Genomic DNA, 27,267 nt, shown 5'->3' with positions numbered 1-27,267 from the left:
TTGTGCATTTGTTGAAGACCACCATTTCATTACAAGGTCAGCTCAAATTTGATCGATCAACCGCTCAAGAGTAAGAGCTGAGGCTTATTGGCTTCAAGTAAAGATAGACCACAAAGAACATTTCTTGAATTTAAGCACCATATTTGAATAAGACCAAGAATTCCGCATAATGTGGTGAGCTTCTCCATATGATTTTTCACTTCTTACCAACTCTAGGATTTTGGTACCCCTCTAATGCTTGAAACCCTGGTCTCCCAAGCTCTTTCTGCAGGAGTGCACACGCACATGCACATATACACACACATGGGGATTATTGGAATGATTTATGACGAAAATTATTTCATCACCGTGGTACCAGTTTATACCTCAATTCCGGTGTTTTTATTCCCAAGAGACGAACAACACTATTGTGTGACCAAGGGATCATCTTACAGCACAAGAGATGACGCAATCATATGTTTTCCAACACAAAGCTATTGCAAGTTATACAGCTAAAAGGATTGATAAACTATCAGTTTCCAAAAGATGCCAAGGATGACTTAGACATGTTTAGAAACATAAGGAGAAACTCAGTTTATTTTATTTACTATTTTAATTAAACAAAGCCTCTAGCAATTGAACTACATTCTTTTACTCAAGGAAATTAACGATAACTAAGAGCTTTAAAAAATGCCAAAAAAAAATTAGAACATGATTTGATGCAACGGACTGATGGTCTTTAGCAACGCACCCTCAATTTTCTAATCTTCATGCAAAAACATCGCAAGTTCTCCATGGTACTTTGGATCTGATAAGAAATGTTTGTGTATAACCATCTCTGTGCAGCCTCGTCCAGTCCATCTGTGGTACGAGGCCAACCAAGGTGGCAGTCGCATGATTCTTGGGATATGGATTTAGCTGCCTGTCGCAATTTGACGAGATCAAATTCCATTGGCTCCCCAACAATTATATCAATATCCTTCTTGCAAAGAGGAACTAGTGGTCTTCGCCCAAAAAAGGCTTTTTCAGGCATGACCTGCAAAATAAACAAATAAATCATCTAATTCAAGTTCTTAATTTGAACAATTACCTAATAAAAAATGGTTGTCCTTAAGTTCCAACAACTATTGACAAGTACGTAAAGAAACTGGTGGGGCGATGAGCACGATTGCTATTGAACAGTAGTACGTTGTGATAAGATACATATTTCAGGAAACTGATGTGGATTGACATCGGTCTGATTTATCCTCTTTTGTAAAGTTTTTTTGTTGTTTATATTCAATAAACAGGTCGGGTCTGCCTAACCCCATTTTTCTCCTTCGAAAAAAGAAAAAAAGAAGGAAAACTGTCGACAAGTATGTTAAACTAACTGACCTACTATTATTCAATAACTCCATTTTTCTCCTTAAATTCAATCTGTAAAGACTAATATACTTCATTATTATTAAATCAATAGCTTAATACAGGACTAGATAATGATAAATTTCCTTTGTTCTTGCTGAAAGAAATTTGAGAAATATGACCTGTGAAAATTTCAAATAACAAATCATGATTATACAGGCAAGCAATGAAAGCTTTCAAGGATAAATATCGCTGATACAATATTATCAACTTATCTAATGAACACAATTTTAATGTGTCGGTACCCCCAATCACCACATTAGGAGAGGAATAACAACTGCAACATACTTTTCCAACTATGTTACTTGGACATTGATATGCAGGTCAGTGGCAGACATGTTTGGCCTTGAATATGTGGACACAGGCATACACTTACGCGTGCACACACACACACACACACACACACACACACATATATATATAAGGAAAATGTTTTGGTACCACGTGGGACCCAAACCCCCTAGTGAAAAAACTCTTTTTTTTAACATCTGACCCTCCAGATATGATCTACATGTAGGTTTAGTAGAAACCAAATCTTGGATCATGTTTCCCCAACGTGTATGTCGGATTCTCTAAGGATGGAAAATCAACAGCTTACAATGTACCAAATTCTCAACCCTCAAAAATTTGTATTTTACATCAAAAATATGATTCAAGGGTCGATTCCGACCATTTTTTACCATGTTAAACACATCCATGGGGTCAGATTTGGTCAAAATGACCTCCCCTTATGTGTTCCAAATAGGGAGTTTAGAACCCATGAGGGTACTCTCTCTCTCTCTCTCTCTCTCTCTCTCTCTCTCTCTCTCTCTCTCTCTCTCTCTCTCTCTATATATATATATATATATATATATATATATATATATATATATATATATATATATATATATATATATATATCTGTGTGTGTGTGTGTGTTTCTAAAAAAAAAACTTCTCAAGGATTTCTTATAATTTGATCCAATAGGGATTCATATTAAAAATGTACAATTCTCAGGAGATATAAAAGTAAGCATATTTTTTCTATATCTTAGAGCATTTGAAATGTAAGAAGAGGGCTTCCTTGGATTTTCTCTAATTTTGATTTCTCCAAAGGAAAAAGATGCTATTTTGATCTTTTTTTTAATCCAGCTCTGTTGCTAAAGGGTCCTTGATCTGCTTACTAATCATTAGTAGAGGTAGGATAAAAAAAAGATGGGTCTGGAGAAAAAATCCCTTTGAAACTTCTTATTCTTACTACTTACAATGGAAAGTGATGTTTTTATGTCCGCAACAGAAGCCCAAGCTCATGGCATTGTTGATCTTCTAGCGGTCAAAATTAGGACACATTTTGTGTAAATCAGTAATTCTACCTTGAATCGTGGTTCGAAAGGACTGTGACTTGAAGAAAGAATTTTCCAATTAAACGAAAGTAATTCATAATCATCCAGTTAGGATCGATCTAAACCAATCTATATATATAGTGTGGATGGGCTATTTAGCACCAAAAAACCCATTTAGCGTTTTTTGTGCTAAATAGCACATCTGTACTATATATATATATATATATATAGAGAGAGAGAGAGAGAGATGGGTGTATCATCGAACGCCCAAAAAGTTTGACATAGGTCTAATGGTTTTGCGCCGCTGATCGCATGCATGATCAGCGGTACAAATGGACCCTTCAGCAGCGCTCAGCGACCACCACTAAAAGTCCTAAAACAGGACGCACAGCACACAACTGTGTGTCCGAGTGTCGTTCGATGCTTAAGCCATTCAACCTCTCTCTCTCTCTCTCTCTCTCTCTCTCTCTCTCTCTCTCTCTCTATATATATATATATATATATATATATATATATATATATATAGAGAGAGAGAGAGAGAGAGAGAGAGTCACTAGAATATGTTTACTGAAAATATGTTTACCGGAGTATGAACTGAGATTTTTGTGGGTCTTTTTTCGTTTTTTTTCTTAAATCTCACAGAACGGATGTGATCTACATGCTCAGATATATGGGGACCGGCTCTCAGATCAGCCGATTACGATGCATAAGCATGTATCTTTTAAGGTTTGAAAATCAACAGGTCAGAATTCTCGTAAATATTCGAGCATCCAAAAATCATACTTTTTCATCGAAAATACACAATCCAACAGTCAATTCCTAGCAAACGGAATGTATCGAACGCATCTTCAGGGTTGGATTCGAGGAAAAAAAATGTTGACTTCACACTTCGGTAAACATACTCTCTCTCTCTAAGAGAGAGGGATCCATGTGAGACCTAAGAGAAGCGAAAGCAAAAAAAGGACAAGAAAAAAGCATTTGCATAATTTAAAAAAAACAAAGTAAAAACAAGCAATTGTAAAATCCTTGGAGTTAGATTGAAAATCCATAGGTTCCTTTAAAAATAACTCTGAAGCCTTAAAAAATCTATTGAAGCTACTATTATCAAAGAACTATTATGTAATCTTAATTCATGAATTATTATATATCAACCATTGGTGGAATGAAAAGAATTGGCAGAAAAGGATCAACCAGGAATGACTAAATCGCTCCATCTATCCTCTTGAAAATAAGTTCTCAAGTACGATTGTCTACATAGCTTAGAAAATAAGTTCTCATATACGATGGTCTACATATCTGTGATTAGGGTTTGCATTAACAGGTTAAAAGAAAAGAAAAGAAAAAAATTGAAATAAGGGAAGAAGGTAAAGAAGACAAAGAAGAGGGAAGATGTGAAGAGAGATAGGAAATGAAAACCTACTCTATGTGGTTAAAATCCTACCTAGGCTCCCAACTAGGCCACCTAGGCACAAGTCCACCACTTAGGAGCACCTAGGTGCCTAGGCAAGTACTTAGGTTGGTGGAGGGGCACCAAGGTTGATATTTTACATTTATTTTTATACTATTTAAAACATTATAATCATGTTTTATTTGAGTATTTTGAAATATTTAAGTTTTCCAGAAATTTTTCTTAGTTTTATGTTTTTATGGTTTTATATGTTTATTTTAAATAATTTTATTCTTTTGTATGTCTCTAGGTGGCACAACTAAATAAATATTTGTTTAGAAGAAATTGAATGTTAAAAATGTAATTATGTTTTAATTGTTTAGATCCATTCATGATTTTTTTTAAGTTTTAGTTGTTTAGCTTCATAAACTATGTTAAATATGTATTTCATATTTTTAAGAATTTATTGTAAGGTTTTATTTTTTTTTTTATTTTTTTTTTGGTCTCGACTAGGCCAACTAGTCATGCCTAGGCAATGACTAGGCCTTTTAGAGGGTTGGCGCCTAGGCACTGATTAGTGTTTTTGACTACTTAGAACCTATTATTCTCAATCCTCTTTTTCTTAACATATACATCTTTTGTACAAAACAAAATAATGGCTGAGACCAAAATGCCCTTGTAAAAACAGTCCCTTTATACAAGCATTAAACAAGATGTCTATGCCCTTCACAGAAAAAAGGTCTCCTCCAACACTCCCTCAAATTGGGGAGGTATATCAAGCATCCCCAACTTGCTGCTAATATCCTGTAGTCTTGATTTATTTACACCTTCAGTTAAGATGTCTGCTAGTTGAAATTGGGTGAGAATATAACAATGGGAGAACAAATTTGCTTCAACCTATGCTTGGTTCTTTCATGATAAACCAGATTAGAATCCATTTGAATGGCAACTTTATTATCACAAAATATAAAGATAGGTGAATCAAGTTTAATCCTAAAATCTAAAAGTAGAGATCTTAACCATAAAACCTCATAAATATCAAGATCCATAGTCCTATACACCAATGTTGCAAGTATCATACCGTATGATACGGTATGATATGTATCGTAACTATGGGAAAATTGATACAACACATACTCGTATCACGATACGAGTGTGTATTGTATCTACATTGGGTGTATCGTATGATACACCTTCGGCACACTTTAAAAAATGTTGAATCGTACTTTTTAGTTTTAGGGTTTTAAAGACCTCTTCAGGGTCGACTTCCTCATTTCTGTAGAGGTCATTAGAGGGGTATCCATGCACCTTAGGAGTAGTGAGAGAGATTTGGGGACTGATCCATATGCAAGGGAGAAAGATTTTGTAGTTTGTCCAAGTAAGAGTGCATTTCCACCATTTTTCACTCAAAGGAAGTGGGTTAAAGTAAAAAAAAAATATTCTTGGATTCTTATTGAGTCATTTTTAGGTTATATTTTCAAAAAACTTGGTTATTTAACACTTACGTGTTCATAAACTTGGTTATTTTGTTTTTGTTTTTGTTTTTGTTTTTGTTTATGTAATATGAAAGTATGAGTCTTGTGGCATGTTTTTAATTGCAAGTTATTTACTATTTTGCATTGTTCTTGTAAGATAGTTGATGTTTGATGATGTCTTATGCAGCTCATAGAGACCTAAATGCTTCATATGTGATTTTATGGTTGTATTTTGTACAATTCATCATAGTTTCATTTGTTACAATTTTTTAAAATTTTTGCTAATTTTTCTTAATTTTTTAAAATTTTTGGAAAATTTTTATTAAAACATTAGGATCTTTTATGATACGATACATATCTTGTTTTAGGCCTGACCAATACGGGTAACGATATGATACTTACAACCTTGCTATACATCCACTTCAACACTCAACCGAACCACAACAATTTGTTTCTTGCTTTTCTACGAGACTAGGGACATGTTCGATTTGTTCTGAAAAGAATCGCTTTCTCAATTCCCCAGAGAAAACGATTCTAAAAGCCCTGAAATCTCATGTTTTTTCGAACATGAGATTTCATTCATTGACAATTTTGAATCAAAATGATTTGAAATCACAGGCGCCCGTGAGATTTCAATTCTCACAGGTTGCCTTGTGATTTCGTATCAGAATGGTTCGAAAACACACCTGTGAAACACACAGGTCTGCAACGGATAGTAGAGGAAGATGTTTTCTCTCTCCTCTCCTATATGAAGGCCAGTAGAGGAAGACGATGCAGGAAGGAACCACCAATTTGCTGCACATTGCCAAATCGATCGCTGGAGGTCTCGTTCTTGCTCACCAAAAAAAACAGGTAACGCTTTTTTTTTCATGGCTGAGATAGCAGAGGGAGGGGTGGAGCAGCGAGCTCCACTAGCCTCGATGCAACCGAAGGGGCAGAGGGGGTGGAGGTCGAGGAGCTCGCCAAAATGGATTCCAGTGAGCAACCACCACTAGCCTTGATGAAGCTGAAGGGGCGGAGGGGGAGGGGTGGAGGAGGCAAGCTTCATTTGCCTCGATGCAGCTGAAGGGAAGGCGGAAGGGGTGGAGGTGGAGGAGCTCACCGGAATGGATTCTAGCGAGCAACCACCTAGCCATTTTTTGTGCTTTATAAGATGGGTTGGAGTTACTGCCCCACTCTGAACTGGATCTGAACTCTATTGTTGGATCCGGAGAATATGTATCTGAATATGGTTTGGATCCATAACAAATATGCTTGGGTCTATTTAGATCCAGGTTGAAAACCTACAAATCTAGAATTTCATTCAAAGATCCAATGGATCCGAATCTAGAATCAGAACTGTTTGTTCAAAAGAACGAGTCCATTTTTGGGTCAAAATCGACCCACTTGCAAACCTAGTTATTGCACACATGCAGCTCAATAAAGTATTTACGAGATTCTTGATCCATAATGATCTATCACAATTTTTATCCCATTTTCCAAGATAAGTGGGTGCATTTTTTCTATTTTTAATATTTTTTTGTTATTTTATTATATTTTTTGCTCACTGAACATCGAAATGGATTCCAATGAACTTCGTCACCTTTCCTAGGAGTGAACATGGGCCCTACTTCAGATTTTTTTTTTTTTGAAGCACAGCTAGGAGAGCTCACCAGACATTGTAATTGATTATGATGAATTCCATCGCCTCAATATAGTGTTTGTATATATTTATGTGTTTGTTTTCATATTGTAGTCATGGCAAAAAACAAAAGCAAAGAAAGGGTTGATTGTATGGATACACCGCAATCCTAATGTAGTATGCAGCAAGAGAAGAAGAAAAATCTTTGGAATCATGCATTGGACGAAAACTTTCTTGACTTTTTGATTGAACAACAATTACAAGGTCGTAAAAAGGCAAGGCTTTTAGCGAGCAAGCTAGAAAAATAATCGAAAAAAAAGATGATGGATATGTTTGGCCCAAAATTCACAACTGACAAGTTAAGAAATAGGATGAAGACTTTGAGGAATCATCATGAATTGATGCATTCAATGCGGAATACATCTGGGTTTGGATGGAATGAGGAAGAGAAAAAATTAGTTGTTGAAGGTAGTGTTTGGAGGGATTTCGTAAAGGTATGAATGGAAAATATATTATAGTTGGTTCATTTACCTTAAACTCAGCACAATAAATTAAAATACTTATTTTTATTGTAGGCCAATCCCAAAGCTCGTAGATTGAATGACTTCAGTTTATATAATAAGTTGTGTCAAGTGTTTGGAAGGGTCTCAGCTACAGGCAATAACATGCTTGCCGTGGGTGATGAAAATGAACCAGAAGAAAAGGAAACAGAAGAAGAAGAAGAAGCTAGAGATGAAAATAATCGCAATTATTATTATCCTGTCATGGATGAATCTCTATTTTCGAATGTCGGGGGTCTAAATGATATCAATGAATTTTCATCATATCCACAACAACGGGGTACTCCAATGACCACATCTTTGACGGCTTGTCCATCTGCTCCAACACCATCGAGGAAGAAGGCTCCTGAAACTTCAAAGAAGAAAAAGAAAAAATATGTCGATGAATTCATTGATGTGATGGCTAATGTTAACGAGACTTTCAAATAACTTGTCAAGCAAGGAAATAAGCGAAATGTGACACTTATTGAGCGTTGTGTGCCTTTTTTGGAAGCCATGGGCTTCAATGATAAAACGTACTATGCAACTTTCCAACTACTACTTGACGATAAAAATGTGCGAGCCTTTTTGGCAGTGCCTGAAGCGAGGCAACTTGGATGGCTATTGAAGATGTTGTAGTTTTTGGGTCTTAAATGGGTAGCTGGGTTTATGGGAATGACATTTTGCATGCTTTGGGAATGGCATATTTTATTTGAAAACATTGTTATTATATAATTGCACATGCTACTTTCATATTGTAGGATTTTTAATATGATGTTATATGCTTGTAAATGAATATGTTTGTATGCTGCATGCTCATATAAGTATGTTATGTTACTTTGCTTGTGTTTTATGATTTTATGGTGTGTAATGTTTAATTTATCAAAGTTGTGTAGCTTATGATAAAAATCAACATTGTTTAATATGCTTGTATGTTGCATGTTATATAAGTATGTCATGTTACTTAGCTTGTATTTCATGCTTTTAGGGTGTTTAATGTTTAATTTATCGAAGTTGTGCAGATTGTGAAAAAAATGCATGATGAATACAATGACATGGTAATGAGGGATGCATGGACAACCATGGCTATTTGAATGATCATTTCTACAATAATATTTAAGCAATGATTTGTTAGAAATCATGTTCATGATTCAGTTCGTAGTGAAAAACATTTTGTGAGCTATTGTCTTGAAGGACATCCTCGAAATAGCCTTGATTTATTACGAATAGAGCCAGAAATATTTGAACACCTTATCACTGTATTAAAAAACCGAGGATTGTTGCATGATAAACAGTTTGTGCAAGTGGATGAACAAGTGGCCATATTTCTGATAACAATGGGTCATAATGAAAGAAATGGTGCAGTGCAATACATATTTCAATGTTCAGGAGACACAATTAGCATATACTTTAATTTAGTATTGGATGCTATATGTGAGCTTGCAAACGATTATATAAAGCTGCCAGACAATGAGATTTCTGCAAAGATCAAAGGCAATCCACGGTTTTATCCATATTTTAAGATATGTGTACATGTTAGTAATTTTTAGTTGTTTTTTTATATAATCATATATCATCAAAAATTCTATTTTGTTTTCTTTATTATTAGGATTGTATTGGAGCGATTGATGGCACTCATATCCCAATGTGGGTTCCAATTAAAGACCAAGTATGTTATCGTGACAAAGATGGAAACATAACTCAAAATGTGATGGCAGCTGTTGGTTTCGATATGTGCTTTCATTATGTGCTTGCAGGTTGGGAAGGGTCAGTACATGATTCAAAAGTTCTGAAAAGTGCATTACAAAGATCAAAAAATCCATTCAAAATAGCTCAAGGTTAGTATGTATTTTTTTTTTTAAATGCTCAAGGTTAGTATGTATGTTTACTTACGTATACGTGTTAGTATGTATACTTTTTCAATATTCATTTTAAAATATTTGTAGGTAAATATTACCTTGCTGATGCTGGCTATCCAAATGATGTTGGATTTCTTGCTCCATTTCGAGGGAGATTTCACTACCACTTAAGCGAGTTTATGCGTCCAGATGCCCAACCACCTAAGGAACAAGAGCTTTACAATCTTCATCATGTTTCTTTGTAAAATACTGTGGAAAGAACTTTTGGCTTGTTGAAGACACAATTCCCAATCCTACGTACTCTGGTGAGGTATCCTATGAAGACACAAGTTAAAATTGCAATTGTTGCTTGTGTGCTTCACAATTTTATATTACGTTGTAAAACAAATGCTGAACAATTTGAGGTAGATCATACTGAATTGCCAAGGCAGTTCATAACAATTGGACCTCGTGTTGATGATGATGACGATGTATCTCAAGATGAGGATGAGGATGAGGATGTTGGTGGTGCTGCAATACCAAATAATATGGAGTTTCGTGATTACTCGGGTGTTGTCGAGTCCAATTCTGAATTCCGAAAGCAAATTGCTAGACAAATGTGGATCGACTGCGAACAGAAGTGTCGGTGAACCATTCAGTGTGTGTTACCTATTGAATAGTTGTATGCGTTGATGTCTCTCTTGTTTAATAAGAAAATATCATGCTCAATGTATGTTATTTGAGCAATTTATGCTATATAAAGAAATCATTTCAATCCTTGTACATATCCACTAAACCATTTTTCTAATCTAGTAAATCAAAAAAATCATAATTTGTTTAAAACCACTTTATTGGATCCAAGCTTAATCCTAACTGGATCCAAATATGATAAACCCAAACCACGATCCATTATAAATCCAAAAATTCATTGATCCAAGCCATGATCCATTAGATCCAATCCATGGTCATTAAATCCAAAAAAAACATTAATTCAATCCATGATCCGTTAGATCTAATCCATAATCCAATTTTTTAAAACATGAGAAAATGAATCCATGTCACAATAACCGAACAAAAGAAAATGAATCTCATTTGTATGAGATTCTTTTCCTCAAGCCAACTGAACATGAGAATCGCTTTCTCATGACACTCCAAATCAAATGATTTAGAATCTCATGAGATTTCAAATCTCATGAAATTCTAAATCACATGTTCTGGGAGCAGCCCAACATACCCTAGGTACTCACCGACTAAAGTACAGTAGCCCAAAGTATATCTTTTATCCTTAGTTGGACTTGTCTAATCCGCATTTGCATATATCTGAATATTGATATGTTCATGATTGGCATTACAAATTTCCTTTTATTGGATTTTATATTAAGTATCTCATGATGTGATACAATATTCATATGAGCTCTTGAAGGAGCATGCATAAACCTGCTCACCACACTCACAGTATAAGCAATATTAGGTCTAGTGATGGTGAGATATATCAATTGACCTACTAGCAATTGACATCTTCTGATATGTTATCCTTGTACAGTCCTATGATTTGGTTTTATTGGCATATCCACAAGTTACATCCAAGTATTTCCTATTTCGTTCGACAAATCAAGCATATACTTTCTCCAGGACAGAAATACATGTCTTAAATCTCAACACTTCAATTCCCATAAAATAGTGCAAGTTAACGTCCTTGATGTCAAACACCTCACATGCAGATATTTGTTCAATTTTTGGATTTCCTCTTCATCATCACCTGTAACCATGATGTCAACAATGTAAACAATTAGAATTAATAACTTTTTCTCTCTTTATCAAGAGAGTATGATTACTAGTACTTCCAAACTAAATGATAGTTGTACTAAATCTCTCAAACCGAGATCTAAATAATTGCTTCAATCCCTATATGGTTTTTTTCAATCTATACATTTCATTCTTTTCACTAAATAAGTGGAACCCTGGAGGAAAGTTCATATATATTTCTTCGTTCAAATTGCCTTAAAGAAATGCATTTTTCATATCAAGCTAATTAGTAACAAAAGCTCCACTCATTGGGAAGTTAGATAAACTAGTGTGGCATGTGAAATGGTTGAACTGACTGCACAGTGGACCAGCTAATACCAAAATGACCATCCGCTATGAGAATTAGAACTCTGATAGATGTCAACCTAGCAATGGGAGCTAAGGTTTCCCCATAGTTTATGCCAAAGGATTGATTGCATCCCTCAAACACCAAACGTGCCTTTTGCTTCTCAATAGATCGACCTTATACTTGAGTGTGTACACCCATTTGTACCCAATCGGGCTTCTTCCTTCTAGCAATAGTATTACTTCTTGTGTGTGTGTGTTTCAATGCATCCATCTCTTAATGCGATCTCTCACCACCTGAAATGTCGCATTGCCTCTTCCACATTATTAAAGATTGGATTAGTCTGGGAGTTAATTACAAAAACCTGATAAGATTGAGAGGTTGCAATATAAGAAACAAAATAACACATGATGTAATGTAATATCGTGTACTTTTCCTTTGTTAAATTCTGAGATTTCTGAAAAATTGGCTAAGTACTTTGAAAGTCGATAGAAATCTTCGATTGTAGGTGGCGTCAACTGAGTTGGGCATGGCCCAGTACCCATTGACAAGACTTAAATGAGCCAATTAAGATTTAGTAAAACTTTTTATTTTTGACCTTTAAAATCGAGCAAAGTTTGAGCGAAATTTATGTTAAATTCAAGCGAAATTCGAAGGCAAATTCAGGTAATGTATCATTAGATGCGTTTCGAAATTCTGAAAACATTGATATTTTTTTTTCTAAATTAGGGCTACGGTTGGCCCGAAAATCGCATTTATTCAAAAATAACCTACCTCGATGTAACCGGTTCTGGATTGGATCGGATCCAATTTGATCCGTATAATCTAAGTCGACATCGATTTGGACTCAGTCCAAGACCCATATTAATTAGAATCTGGTCCAGACTGAATTCCATATGGATATTAGATAAGGATTTGGATCTTGAATCCAAATCCAAAATCCAAGTCTAACTAATTTAAAGTTTTAAATTCAATATAAAGGTTTAATTGAGTGAATTACCAAGTTAAAAAGACTTCGAGAGGGGTGAGACACCCTCTGAAACTTTCTGAAAATTTATTATTTAATAAATAATAATTAAGCGTGCTTGGGCGAGAGTAGTACTGGGATGGGTGACCTCCTGGGAAGTCCTCGTGTTGCACTCTCTTTTAAAAACTCCGCCTGTGTATAACTGTTTAGTTATACACTGCCGGTCCCAAGCCCGGATAAAGGAGGAGGGTTGCGGTAGGCCTGTGACAACCAGCATAAAAACTTAGTCATACCCTATGAATATGAACCAATATGAGAATTTCGTTGGGGCGTTCCCTACCGAGCGACGCGTTATACTCTATAGGCCCGGAGGCAGTGATAAATGGGCAAGGGTTGCTAGGTCGTCGCCCGGAAGCGACGCGTCACACCGGCGCCGGGGTGTGGTGTCAAATAGGCAAGGGTTCCCTCACTTTGTTGGACGGGTGGGGGTAAAGAAGTTAGTCCAAGACCATAAAATTAGGTTACCCACTTGGAACATAGGTTCTTTAACTGGTAAGTTGGTAGAGTTAGTAGATGTTATGTGTAGGAGAAAGATTGATATTTTATGTCTACAAGAGACCAAATGGGTAGGTGAGAAAGCAAAAGTGATAGAACCTTGGGGATATAAGATTTGGTATACAGGAATAAATAGGAATAGGAATGGAGTAGGGATTGTTATGAGTCGTGAGTTTATAGATAATGTAGTTGAGGTCCGTAGGAAGGGTGATAGGATTTTACTTATTAAATTAGTATTAGGTACGAATATTATTAATATTATTAGTGTTTATGCACCTCAAGTAGGTTTAGATGATTCCATTAAGCGTCAATTTTGGGAAGATTTAGATGGAGTAGTACAAGGGATATCTTATGGAGAAAGGCTTTTCATCGGCGGTGACCTTAATGGGCATGTAGGCATTAGTAGAGATGGATTTGAGAGTATCCATGGAGGCTATGGTATAGGAGAAAGAAACGAAAGTGGAGAAAGAATTTTAGATTTTGGTTTGTCTTATGATATGATCTTAGCAAACACTTGGTTTAGGAAGAGGGAGTCTCACCTAGTAACATTTAAAAGTGGGGTTAATACGAGTCAGATAGATTTTTTCCTACTTAGAAAGAGAGATAGGGGTTGTTGCATCGATTGTAAGGTTATACCGGGAGAAAGTGTAGCTACACAACATAGAGTCTTAATTTTAGATCTTAGAATTAGACAATACCGCAAAAGGGATAGACATATGATAGATCCTAGAATTAAGTGGTGGGCACTGAAAGAAGCTAAACAAGGAATGTTTGTAGAGCGGGTAGTTAAGGAAGTTGATTGGTGTCTCGAGGAGGATTCAGAATCTATGTGGAATAAGATAGCGGGTGGCATGAGAAAGGTGACTAAGGAGGTATTGGGTGAGTCTAAAGGCGGTGCACCGCTAGGTAAGGATACATCGTGGTGGAACAAGGATGTCAAATTAGCTATTAAGGTTAAAAGAGTGTTATAGAAATCTAAGTAAAAATCGTGATAATGAGAATTTAGAGAAGTATATGATAGCAAAGAAGGAAGCTAAAAAAGTAGTTCGGAACGCGAGGGATAAGGTATATAAGGAGGTTTATGACAAGTTGGATACCAAAGAGGGTGAGAAGGATATTTATAGGCTTGCAAAGATGAGAGATAAGAAATCGAGGGATCTTGGTATGGTTAGATGTATCAAAGATGAAACGCAAAGGGTTTTAGTCAAAGATGAGGAGATTAAGGAGAGATGGAAAGATTATTTTGATAAGCTATTTAATGAAAGTCATGCTCAGGATCTTGGAGACTTTTCAATTCCTTTTCATGAGATGAATCGTGACTTCATGCGCAAGATTCAAAAGAAAGAAATTGCAGAGGCTTTGAAGAAAATGAAATCAAGAAGGGCAGTTGGCCCAGATGGTATACCTATCGAGGCTTGAAAATGATTGGGAGAGAAAGGTTTAGAATGGTTGACAAATCTTTTTAACAAGATTTGGCGGACAAATAAGATGCCTAATGAGTGAAGGAAGAGTACTTTGGTGCCTCTATATAAGAATAAGGGTGATATACAAGATTGCACAAACTATCGTGGTATAAAACTCATGAGTCATACTATGAAACTTTGGGAGAGGGTGGTTGAGTCTAGGTTGAGGAAGATTGACATGATATCGGAGAATCAATTTGGTTTTATGCCTGAAAGATCAACTATGGAAGCTATACATCTTCTTAGACAACTTATTAAGAGAAATAGAGAGAGGAACAAAGATTTGCATATGGTTTTTATTGATTTGGAGAAGGCTTACGATAGAGTACCTAGGGACGTTCTCTGGTGGACAATGACGAAGAAAGGTGTTTCTCTCAAGTACATTAGTATAATTAAAGATATGTATGAAGGAGTAGTAACCAATGTCCGCACTTGTGGAGGGGTGACAACCAATTTTCCTATAACGGTTGGGTTACATCAATGATCTGTTTTAAGCCCTTTCCTATTTGCTATAGTGATGGATGAGCTTACGAGATCAATTCAAGAAAATGTGCCATGGTGTATGTTGTTTGCTGATGATATTGTTTTGATTGATGAGTCTAGAGCTGGGGTTAATGCTAAGTTAGAATTATGGAGACAGACATTGGAAGCAAGAGGTTTTAAGTTGAGTAAGAGTAAGACAGAATACATGGAATGTCGATTTAGTAAGCAACAAAGTAGTGAGGGGAGTGTAGTGAAGCTTGGTGAGCACGAAATACCGGTGGATGATTCTTTCAAATATTTGGGGTCTATCATTCAAAAGTATGGAGAAATTGATGGAGATGTAAATCATAGGATAAAGGTTGGATGGATGAAATGGAAGAGTGCAACTGGAGTGTTGTGCGATCGTAGAATGCCATTGCGGTTGAAGGGAAAGTTTTATAGGACGACTATTAGGCCCGCTTTACTATATAGTACGGAATGTTGGGCTGCCAAGAGACATCATATTCAAAAAATGAGTGTAGCTGAGATGCGTATGCTGAGATGGATGTGTGGAAATACAATAAAAGATAAGATTCAGAACGAGGAGATACGTAAGAAGGTAGGCGTTGCACCCAATGAAAATAAGATGAGAGAGAATCGTTTGCGGTGGTTTGGACATATTCGACGAAGGCCTAATGATGCTCCAGTTAGAAGGATGGAGAAATGGGAAAATATATTAGTTAAAAGAGGTCGGGGTAGGCCTAAAAAGACATGGATGGAGGTGATAAGAAAGGATATGAATGCTTTGAACCTCACCGAGGACATGGCATTGGATAAAAATGAATGGAGGAAAAGGATTCATGTGGAAGACCCATAATGATTTTCTTTGTTGGTTCATATCGCCGACCCCAATTGTTTTGGGATGAAGGCGTAGTTGTTGTTGTTGTTGTAATAAATAATAATTAATTAATTAATTATTAAAAATTAATTAATGCTGAAAATTATTTTTGATATGGCAGAGTTCTATATTTGTGGAACTCTACCTAAAATATAGGGACTCTAGAGGAGGGCATCACCCTCAGGAAGAGCCCAAATATAGTTAAAAGTAAAAAAGTAAAAATAATAAAATCTCTAATTTGTTGAAAAAGTAGAAATGAGGTTAGAGATAGAGTTCTACACTGGTAGAACTCTATCTCCAAGCCAAATGGGGACTCTAGAGGGGCGTCACCCTCTAGAGGAGCCCAATCCCTATATAAACTCAAAAAAAAAGTAGAAGAAAGAAAGAGAGGAAAAGAAAAAGAGAGAGAAAATCGTGGGAGAGGAGAGAAAGAGAAAAGAGGAAGGAAGGAAGAAGAAGGAGAAGGAAAGGGATTTCCTTTCGTTCCAATCGTTCAATGTTATTTTCGGTCTTTTTCCGTTTTCAATCGAAGGTACGGGTTCCTCTCTTGATTTGAACGGGGAGAAAAAGTTTAAATCAGATTTTTATGGAGATTCTAGATGGAAAAATAATAAATCTGATTTTTTTACATCCTCGATCACATGCTTTGATGCACGAGGGTATGAACCTTGATTTTTTATGTATGCATGGCTTGTTTTCTGTTTATTCATGTCTAAATTGTTGATTTTATAACAATAACATGCTTAATATGTATATATATATAAAGGATCGGCCCCTGTATATCGCAGCCATGGTTTGGGATCGGATTTGACCCAACCCAGGCCTGCCGTAGGTCCAACATATATATATATATATATATATATATATATATATATATATATATGTGTGTGTGTGTGTGTGTGTGTGTGTGTGTGCGTGGGACTGACTGTACATTCGGCTGACTCATCAAGTCGGTTTTGCAAGGCCCCAGCATGCTGTTTTTTTTTATATAGCCGCTGATATGAATATGCTTGTAAAACTGATTTATTTTACATTTTTAATAACCCTGAAAATCGTTTGGCTGTACCACAAAGTGGTGCTGATTTTCGGACATAGTGGGCAGCAATATGAAGTTAGTTTCCAGCATTGGTTATGTTTGCAGACCATCATCAAACAGTTTTTATATATGTGCAGAAATCTATGACTAATAACAAAATGATTTCTGAAAATAAATATGCTTGCAAACTGTCATCAAACAATGTTTATATATGTACAGAAATATTGACTGTTTCTGAAATTAACTATGTTTGCAAATTGTCATCAAACAATGTTTATATATGTGCAGAAATACATGACTGTTTCTAAAATTAACTATGCTTGCAAACTGTCATCAAACAATGTTTATACATGTGCAGAAATATACGACGATTTCTGAAAATAACTATGTTTGCAAACTGCCTATGTATATCGGCACTCAAAACCAAGTTTGTGAAATCATATGTGAATTTACCATTTCACTTACCTGTGTAAGGTCTGTCCAGAATTCTTACATAGGAAATCAATTGGTTGTTGACAATCGAAACATGACAAAAAAAAATCTGGTTATGCCCGATTAGTGTTGATTTCATTAAAACTTTTGTTTTATGGCATGAATACATTACATTGACCCCCGGGCAGGTTGTTTATGTTCGGTTTCGTTTATGTTATATGGTTGTCATTACGTGGGTATGCTGCCACATGGGTTGGCATCAAACCAGCTTTGAGATCATGAATTCCAAATTATGTTAGCATTATGCTAGAATATTTTTGTTATGTTGCCACGATTATGCTGAAATTTAATATGTCCTCAATGCTGCCAACTGACTTGTTAAGTGTGGTTTTTCAGCCTACGTGGGTTGTTGTAAGGAAGGATAGTGTTGTACATTTTGTGCAACACTAGTACGTATCGCTACATGTTTTTACATGAGAAACATGTTGCCAACAGCATACTAATGCCCAGGGACAGCATGCTTCTTTGTGCATGTGTTGTGGTCTAGTGATGACCCGGAGGTTATGTTACGCTTCCTGAACAATGTAGTTATTTCCAGACTTATTTCGTATGAATGACAGAGCATTGATTGGATATATTATGCACTGTATTATCATGTTTATAAATGCTTATGCCATACGCATGGAAAATTATAGAATTTATCGTATGCATGGATATGATCATATGCATGTCTGAGAGTTTACATATAAATTGGATCATGAAAATGTATGTTGCAAGCATTTAATTATATGCATATGTGAATTATTTTTATATGTACATTCTTGTTGTGTGTGAATGAATGTGCATTATAGAGTCGTAGACATGTTTTGAACAACTATGTGTGCATGTTCACTAAGAATTTTGCATAAGACACATTGGTGGTCAGATGTGAACCACTATAGGCCATGTGGGCCAGGAGCATGTGTTGCTCCAAGAATTGTGTTTATGCATTGCAAAATTTACTCTTGAAATTTATTGGTTTCTAAATTAATTGCACTGTTAAAAATTGTAGCGGGTCAGGTCCCGTGTTGTGTTTTGCATGTTGATTTGCAAAACGATTCTTTTGTAAAGAATTTGACTCTTGTTAAAAAGATAAAAAAGATAAACAGTGTAATTAATGGTTTTTCTTCATAGATGTCTCTTCCACAATGTGAAAATCCTGAATGAAGATTTTGGAAAAACCGTGAAGATGCTAAAACTCTGTGTGCGATTGTGCCCTTGAACCCGATATGATGGTTCGCCTCTCGGCCATGGTTTTAGAAAGTTTTCAACCACTTTGCCTGAGGGGTGTTGTAGACACATCTGTTATTATTAGTAAACCAAGAAAGTGGCATCAGCGGATGTTGATTTTCTTGGTGTCTCGACATTAAATGTTGATTTATAATGTTCCGATGGATGGTGTTAATTCCTGATATCGATCGAGGAATGACTGTAGAACCCAGTAACAAAATACAAATTGTGTGTTAAGCTACAACTAGGAACCTATCTTGGACTTCAGGAATTGTTGTGCCCGTTTTGAGTATTTGCAGATTTTAATGAAAAGTAGAACTCAATTTGTGTGTGTTTAATAGAGGCATGCATGTAAAAAAGAACTCTGATAATAACTTAATAAATTGTTCATGCATGTGTATTGAAATCGTGCATATTTATTGTTCAGCATTAGTTCATGCATTCTTACTTGTTCTGTTTCATGTGAGATATTGTTATTGCATGATAATTGTTTTAAATGCTTGAATAGTAATTGAATTATATGATTGTTGTGATTATGTTCCTCTAAAATCTTGCATGGATTTGATTTATGTTTTTTTTTGCCTATTTTGGATTTTTAGAGGAATTCGTACAAAGAATCTTTGATTCTTACCCAGTACTCCTTATGTTTTTTCACAAGGCCTGAAGATCAGTGACGAGGACGACTGCCACAGGGAGCCTACAAGACAGCGTAACTTACTTCTGTTATTCTTGGACAGTGTAGCTCTATCATTTTACACTTTAATTCAATTATGTTCTCAAACTTTGATTTTTTATTAATAAAGTTAGTTATTTTGATTGGTTAGTTCAATGTAAAGATCCCCTGTGGTTTGGAATGTTGTTAGGTATGTGAAGCCTCGGATCCTTGGGTTTTGGTTTTCGCAATTGTTTAAAAAAAATCATTTTTCAATGGAGATGAGTTAAGGTCGCTACATGTAAGGTACACAACTTTTTTCTTTTCTGAGGGTTACAGGCAAGTTCAAATCCGAAGGACTGGGTTGTCTCTAAGATCACAAAGTCATGTTCACTTGGCCTTGATTCATGAGAAGTTTCCTTGATCATGCCTCGAACATTACAACTTTTCTTTCCCCTCTTAAAATAGGTCTTTGTCCTAATAGAATCTTCATTCTCTAGCCATTATTTATGGTGTTTTCAAATGGTTAGGGAACAAGGGGTAAGCACGTACTAAGCTCAACTTCCTCTTTGTCAACAGTCTCTTTACCATCATAATAAGATTTGGTTTTAAAGAAGGTAACACTCATGGTAATATAGTTTCTCCTTTTGACAAGGTCATAACACTTAATAGCCTTAGACATAACTAATGCAGAACCCAATACATCAAAATACAAAATTTCAAAGGTTCTACCATTCCTAAACTCAGTACTGGGAATGAAGTCCTATGGTGCTTAGCCCTCTGACATACATTACAATCAAAGGTAAACACACATTTTACAATAATTACATCAGGGACAACCATTCTTACTTTAGACAAAGGTAGATGTCCAAACTATGTCATAATCTAATATCCTCTATGGCAAGCAACAAACTAAGTCCCCTGATAAACATTACATCTCTAGGTTCATCAACATGTAAATCCCTCCTCTTTCACTGCCATGAACAAATATTTATCCCCTCTTCAAGTCCTAAAACACACAATGATATGTGAAGGTCATACTACAATTTAAAGACATAGTTATCGAACTCACTGAAAGAAGGTTTACTAAAAAAGATGACACATGAAAGGCAGAAGGTAAAATAAGAGGCAATGTATTCATATTTCACTTCCCAACCATAATAGTAGTAGTAGAGCCATCAACAAGTCTTAGGGGATGCTTCGTAATCAAGAATGTATAATCCATGAAAGCATTCCTCTTGCTCACACATAGATCATGCCTTAAAGTTAATCTGGTTATCTTGAGTAGAATCAAAGGCATGTGCAACAGTAGCAAAAGAAGATGCAAGAGTAGATTCTTCTCCAAGCTTTATCCTGAATTCTTCCAACTTCCTCAAACTTGCTAGTGTATCCTTCTCTTCAACTTTAGTGTTTTCACCTGCAATCTCTGAGTTCATGATGTATTGCTCTTTAGTGTGCCCTAGTATGGTCACAATGAGTGCACTTTAGTTTGTCTTTGTCATCACATATTCAAGCACCTCTCTTTAGTGTGCCCTAGTATGGTCACAATGAGTGCACTTTAGTTTGTCTTTGTCATCACATATTCAAGCACCTCTACCTTGACCACAACCTAGAGCTCCCCCTCTCCCTACACTCCTACCAAGGAATGTTCTTGTAACTCTTAATTCTCCTACAAAAGCAAATCTTTCCAAGTTCCCATCAGGCCATCACTAGTCCGTTCTAATTTCCTCCTATCTTTCTAAGCAGCAAGATGTACATTGTACCCAAGAGAAGAAGAATCTCCCTTTTTAGTAGATTTACCTTAATAGCTCCATATTCTGGAGCCACCCCACCCATAGGTGATCGAACACTTTCCTTTTTCATTCTTTTAATTTCCTCTTTGGTGCCCATGATAGACAATCTATTTAATTAAAGTGATACCACTCAGCTCATAGACCTCTTAGTTCAGCATAGTATCAATTATAGATCAATCTCCTTACTTGCACCTCATAATCTTTTTCAACAAGTCATGCCCTTTTGCCGCATTTTCTCTCTTAAAATAGGTCTGAGACATACTTGGATTCTTGGAATCATAGATTGTAGCAACCATGAAGTGACTAAGGCATTTTCCTTCCTCTAAAGATTGTATACTGAACTCCTTCACCCTAGTTTAGTAGATTCATTCATTATGTGTTCAAACTTGCCACTTGCAAGAATAGACAATTCTACCGACCGGACCTACTCAACATAATTCTTCAATCCAATTGGTAATTTGTTATTTGGAATCCTTACCACCATGGGGGCCGCCGACGTGGCCAGCAGGGTGGTTGTGAGGGCGCTGAGATGAAGGCGCCAGATCAAAGAGCACAATAAACTTCAAGATATCTCTCATTTCCTTTGCAAAACCCTGGTCCATATGGTTTCAACGCACTTCAACTATCAACTCACAGCCATTACAGCCCTTAGAACCATTCGGTCTCACAAACAAGTTCTTCATAAAAACTCAAAAAACAGCACAAGCAGCAGGAAACTATTTGTAAAGTTCATTACTCTTCCATATGGACCCAAAAATAGTAGATGAATGCTCCTAAAATCTTCTAAAATAGGTACTGTCAGATGCAAACTAACCCAATGCGAGCAGAGTCACCAAGTTACCACCTGTTTCTTCCTTGGAAGGTGTCACCATGAAGCAGCCGATGCTACTGTCCTCAACTCCAAGATCTTCTTATCTGCTTGGATACCATCTTAAATATGATGGTCTACATTGCTGTGATTTGGATTGGCATCAACAGTTTAAAACAAAAGAATGAAGTAAAGAAAGAAGGTGAAGAGAAAGAAGAGGGACGATGATAAGAGAGATAGGTTAAGGCGCAAAAAATGTACTATTCTCATTCCCCTTTTCTTAACCTATATATCTTATTTACAAAAAAGAGGGATGATACAAAAATGCCCTCGTAAATGAAAAACAAAGTCTCTTGACACAAGCATTAAAAAATATAATTATGCCCTTCACAGGAAAAATGACTCGAAAACAAGTTCAGTTTCAAACTAGGATTGAACACGAGTATGTTGTGTTAATGTGCCTTGGATGATCCACATCTCTGGGTCAAGTGATGGTGAGCACATTGAACAATCCATGCAACCGAGAGCCCTCATAGCCCAGGCAAAGATGCAATTATTAAGGGCATGCTCTATACCAATGAGATAATCACTTTGATGTATAAATTGATACTTGGGAAAGAAAGAAGAAAATTGTTTATAATCATTGAAAGTTTTTTAAGTGTTTATACAGTACATATAGAGTTTGCAACACTTGTGAGTTGCAAGAAAAGAATTTAGCATGTCCAACAATGTCGGATACTTTGAAGAATAAAAATAGCCATATTCAAGCAATGTCAAAGAGTGTCAATGTCAGATATGGCTGGACTGGACACCGACATATTAGACTCCTAGGAATGTCCACATAACATAGATTTACAAGAAAAAACATCTGCCTTTAACCCCCTTGCTAAGAGCATCAAGAAGTAGCAATTATGCAACAGAAAGGAGAATCAAAAGCATGATCATGGAGATAATAAACGCAAACTTAACTAGAGCTTCATTATAAATACCTCTTGAAAACCACAATGTACAATCGGCAGAACTATTGGCATTATAGGTGAACGCACAATAAGACTAGCAGTTCCCCATTTTATCCGTCTTATTGGGAAATTCTCTTGGTACACCTTTCCCTCAGGAAATGTGTGCAACTGCCATAGATCAAAGAACAAAGAGCTTCATTATGTTTGACTCATGTTAATTCAGCAAGATCTATACAACAATCACAACAAAAGCTTAAATGTTATCCTCACAGAGAAGACTAAGATTTTACCCATTCTCCATCTCTTAATCGATCAAGAGCTTCATTCATGTTTTCTTGATAAATCCCAGCACCCCTATTTATAGGAATGCATTTTCCTGTGGAGTTCCTCGCTTAGAAAATCAAACCCTAATTTCAGAAATATCAAAAAAGAAATGAAACCCCACTAAGACAAAATCACAGTAAGAGTGAAAAGGCATGCAAAAGAAGACGAAAACCAGAAGCATAACCTAGAATACGTTGTTCAGTTTATACCAGCAAGCAGAATCTAAAGATTCTAAACACAGAGCAAGATGACTTTCCTTGAACTGGGGAAAAAGGGCTATCTGAAGGTGCATTTAGAATCCCAAGCTTGGTTTCAAAATTTAAACATAACACCGCTGCCAATTTATAGTAGTCAGTATGACTTTGGAAATGAGAGTTATTAAAGAAGGCATTGATTGTTAGAGGATGTCACATGGACCCAAGCTCAACAAGGGCAGCAGGTGGAGAATTTTGCTCATCAGTGACAAGATGAAATAATGATGAAGAGAAGGAGAAGGAGAAGGATGACAAATGCAAGGCAGAAGCACCCAGGTCCAAGACACGTTCTCAACCCACCAAATCCCAAAGAACCTTGTATTTAGGACAAATCTAATCAAACTTTTAGCTAAAGAATACCAGAGCTCAACTGCATGATATTCTTGTATCTGTTGTAAAAAGCCAATAGGAAAAAAAGAGCTAAAATAGCCATAAAGGTCTTCAAGGCCTATAAGGCTATAAGATTAAAATTTCACCAAATTGTATGTAAGACAAGGGCCAATCTTAAAAAGTGTCATAAAGGATTTAGAGAGCAAGATACTAAGAGGAGTGGAGAATTGTAAATGCCATCATTGATCTCAATTCAATTATCAAGTTACAGAAAGTTCAATAATCAAGATGCACTAGTTTTCCTTTCTTTTTTTGGACTCAAGACTGGCATCTCAAATAATGAAACTTCGTGATCAATACCCATACGATGCAATTAGGCCTGGTAGAAAGGTCTAAATGAGTGAACTTGCCTTGCTCAAATTTTGCATATTTTGACTCAATACAATCTTGAGATAAGTCCAAGCTGGTTTATCAAAAGCTCAAGAGAAGCCTAAGTGGGTTTGTGATTGAGAAAAAAGAATGTGGATAGCACTCAAGAAGAACCAAAGTTCATATGTTGTTTTTATCACAAACAAAGGTTAAAGAGGAGCAGTCAATTGAAATAATTGATACCCGGGATCACCAAAGTGATGACACATAGGTGATGATGAAGATTGCACTATATTGCTTGTGTGATAATTACAAAGAAAAACCTTCTCACTTCTACAGTCATAAAGGTCGCATAAGCTATTGATTTAAATGAATTCATGTGACGCAAGCTCGAGTCTAGCAGCAGTTTTTTCAGGGCCAAGATGAGGTCAATACATCAACCTTCTTACTCTTTTTGATAATAGATAACATGCCATGTCCTAGATAAATCTTCTATGACAAAAGCATGGAAGATTGATGTCCCCATAGGCCAACAAGTTGGTTAAGGTTATCATAGCTCATCATGTATATGATGTGGAGGAAGAGGTTTAAAAATATGTGTTGTCACCAAACATCATAGGCGTTTCAAGAGAGCATTTTGTCTTGCTTACTAGCACAAAATATGATAAAATTACTTTTTCTGGTAGAATGAGAAAACTCAAGTCATATCTTCCCTGATAAAGTCCTTTTCCTTTTCCTTTATGGGGAGTTCCTGGATCATATTAAGCACAAAGTGTCTATAGCATATGAATTACATAGATACATTTCTGTCGTATCTCTAAAACATGTCTTGTATAAGAAGAATGCTTTTAAAAGTTAAAAAATAGCACGCTATTAGTAATGTAATGAATTATTAACAAGAGTTGTTTAGAGGCTGTTAAAAACATTAATAATGATGACGATGATGATAAGTAGCAGTAGTAATAATAATAATAACAATAACAACAAAACAAAAACACAGACCTAAAATACAATGGAACAGAAAATATCTAAAATTCCATAAGATGTGGGGTTTTTTAACCAACTAAAATCGGAAAGATGGAATTCTGAAAGAACTCCTTGTCATCTTAAATAGCACGTGTGCACACATGCAAAGTACGCATACATAAGCTCACACAGACACGTGCACACACTCTCCTACACTATCGAATTTTTCCATCTAATCCTTTTCAATGCACACAATGTGTGCACAAGCACAGAGGGACACACCAACCTGCACAAATGCATATGCTCGCACACCCACACACACTCCTAAAATATCAAAATTTTCTTCTAATCTCTTTCTCGCAAGCTTGCATGCGTGCACATACACCCTTTCTTAAACGCCGTTACCCTACTCCAGAGTGGGTGTAAGTGTTTTCTTTTCCTATGAGACCTAAATCTTAATCTCTTGTTTTTAAAGTGATAGCCAACAATTTTATTGTCTATTTTTGTCTTACGATGATTTTTCCATTCCACTTGGCACTTGCGCCCAATAGCTCAGGGTCAAATCAATATGTTCTACCAAGAAAGATTTGAATATCAATCTCATTGATATCATCTATGTCATAGGTATCATACTAAATCCCATCAATCCAATCATTTTTTTCTAGAAATACTAGACATCTAAGTCATACAAGTAAAGAGATCTATTCATTGATAAGAAAAAAACGTGAACAGTGATTGGATTGATGATCAAATAGAATCCTAGTCCCCAACAATGATTTGATTGATGATGAAGAAAGAGAATTCTAAGTAATGATCAAATTCTATTTAGTCTGACTCATACTTACTTGACATTCATAAAAAGCATCTAACGAATTGTGAGTTTAATAGATCATGTTTGGCAGAAGGCCGGATATTCCTGGATCATTATCGTTCACAAACCCTGTGTGGGGCTAATAGTTCTCATTTCCTGGAAAACACTTTTCCCTGCGCTTAGCCTTACCCCCTTCTAGGGGTATTTTAGTGAAAGGTTTTATAGGAACTGGACGATCATAAGGCAAAACAAGACGTTCATTAAAGAAGAGGCACTGCGATTGGGGCAAGGCCACAACGACAAGAGGAAACCTATTTTAAACTGTGGGTTATGTTCCTCTTCTTGCTTTCCTTATTGGCATTTTCTATTTCATAGTTTGCATTTTTTTTCTATTATGTGTATATGTATGTATCAATTATTTATTCGAATCTGCTTTTTTCCCCGTTTTTCTTCATTTGGTTTTTTCGTGGCTTTCTCGTTTCGTTTCACTTTGGAGCTTATTAATGTTTTACATGGTTTTTTATTGTTGTTCTCCAGATCGTTGCTAACAACCAACCTCTTGTTAATCTTATTTGTGAATTAAAAAAAAATTATCTATCTATGCTCTCTAGAAGAGGAAAGCGACCGCCAAAACAAAAGGCAAAAAGCAGCAGATGAGCGAGAGATCCTACCAATGCGGAAAAAATATGACAAGATGGAATTTTTGAAGCAAATGTCTTCAGCTGCAAGCGCCCAACGTGCTAACCTCGAGTCCGTGGATGGGAAACCCTTGAAACCCCAAAGAAGTGGGTCGTCCAACCTACCACACGATTACGTTTTTAACTTGATTAGGTTTCTTTTGAATATAGAAGAAGGGAGGAAGAGTTGGGTGTTTTTGAGGTGATGGTGGTGTCATGTGAGAGAGAGAGAGAGAGACGTGGACATGTGGTTGCTGACGGTGAGCAAAGGCGTGCCGGGGGGCCTGTGCCTGACGAGGTGGAGGAGGGTGTCCCCGTTGTACACGGACGTCGAGTTGAGGAAGGTCGCCACGACCTTCGAGAACGCACCCACCGCCGCGAAGATGAGTCTCCGCGGGATGCCGGCCAGATGTTCTGGATGGGCCGCCCACTCCATCGTCCTTCCCATTCCTTCGCCCCAGCTGAGGGGTGCGGTGCTTTGCCTGCTACTGTTGATCGCTTCCCTCGGACAATGGGTTTGACAGTTTAGCAGTCATGCACATGCGCGGAAGCAGCGCTTGGGCTTCGGTTGGAGAAAGGATGGTGGCCA

General features: G+C 36.4%; 1 protein-coding gene across 2 annotated transcripts; it reads right to left on the bottom strand.

Moving 5' to 3' along the window:
• Positions 1-558: 558 nt before the first annotated feature.
• On the bottom strand, positions 559-27,267 carry LOC149830236 (Phospholipid/glycerol acyltransferase family protein). 2 transcript variants are annotated; one of them, XM_090015755.1, is made up of 5 exons: positions 26,918-27,267; positions 26,673-26,800; positions 23,238-23,338; positions 22,978-23,115; positions 559-1,015 (listed from the first exon to the last, which is right to left on the bottom strand). In XM_090015755.1, the coding sequence occupies exons 1-5, from the start codon at positions 27,124-27,126 to the stop codon at positions 719-721; spliced, it is 873 nt and encodes a 290-aa protein (XP_089871881.1). In that variant the 5' UTR covers positions 27,127-27,267; the 3' UTR covers positions 559-718. The 2 variants fall into 2 exon arrangements, with proteins under 2 accessions (XP_089871881.1, XP_089871882.1); XM_090015756.1 differs by having other exon boundaries at positions 23,238-23,323.

This window comes from Nuphar pumila, chromosome 8 (assembly GCF_984573655.1).
Source record: "Nuphar pumila chromosome 8, dmNupPumi1.hap1.1, whole genome shotgun sequence".
Classification (NCBI taxonomy): Eukaryota; Viridiplantae; Streptophyta; class Magnoliopsida; order Nymphaeales; family Nymphaeaceae; genus Nuphar; species Nuphar pumila.
This window is presented reverse-complemented; position numbering and strand designations above follow the sequence as displayed.

What these genes read in the sequence shown, in the direction of transcription:
- LOC149830236 (XM_090015755.1), bottom strand. Translation starts at nt 27,126, where the DNA reads ATGGGAAGGACGATGGAGTGGGCGGCCCATCCAGAACATCTGGCCGGC. An exon ending in GATTAAGAGATGGAGAATGG is followed by an intron (nt 23,116 to 23,237) that starts GTAAAATCTTAG and finishes GATCTATGGCAG; the next exon opens with TTGCACACATTTCCTGAGGG. An exon ending in TACATTGTGGTTTTCAAGAG is followed by an intron (nt 1,016 to 22,977) that starts GTATTTATAATG and finishes TTTATTTTGCAG; the next exon opens with GTCATGCCTGAAAAAGCCTT.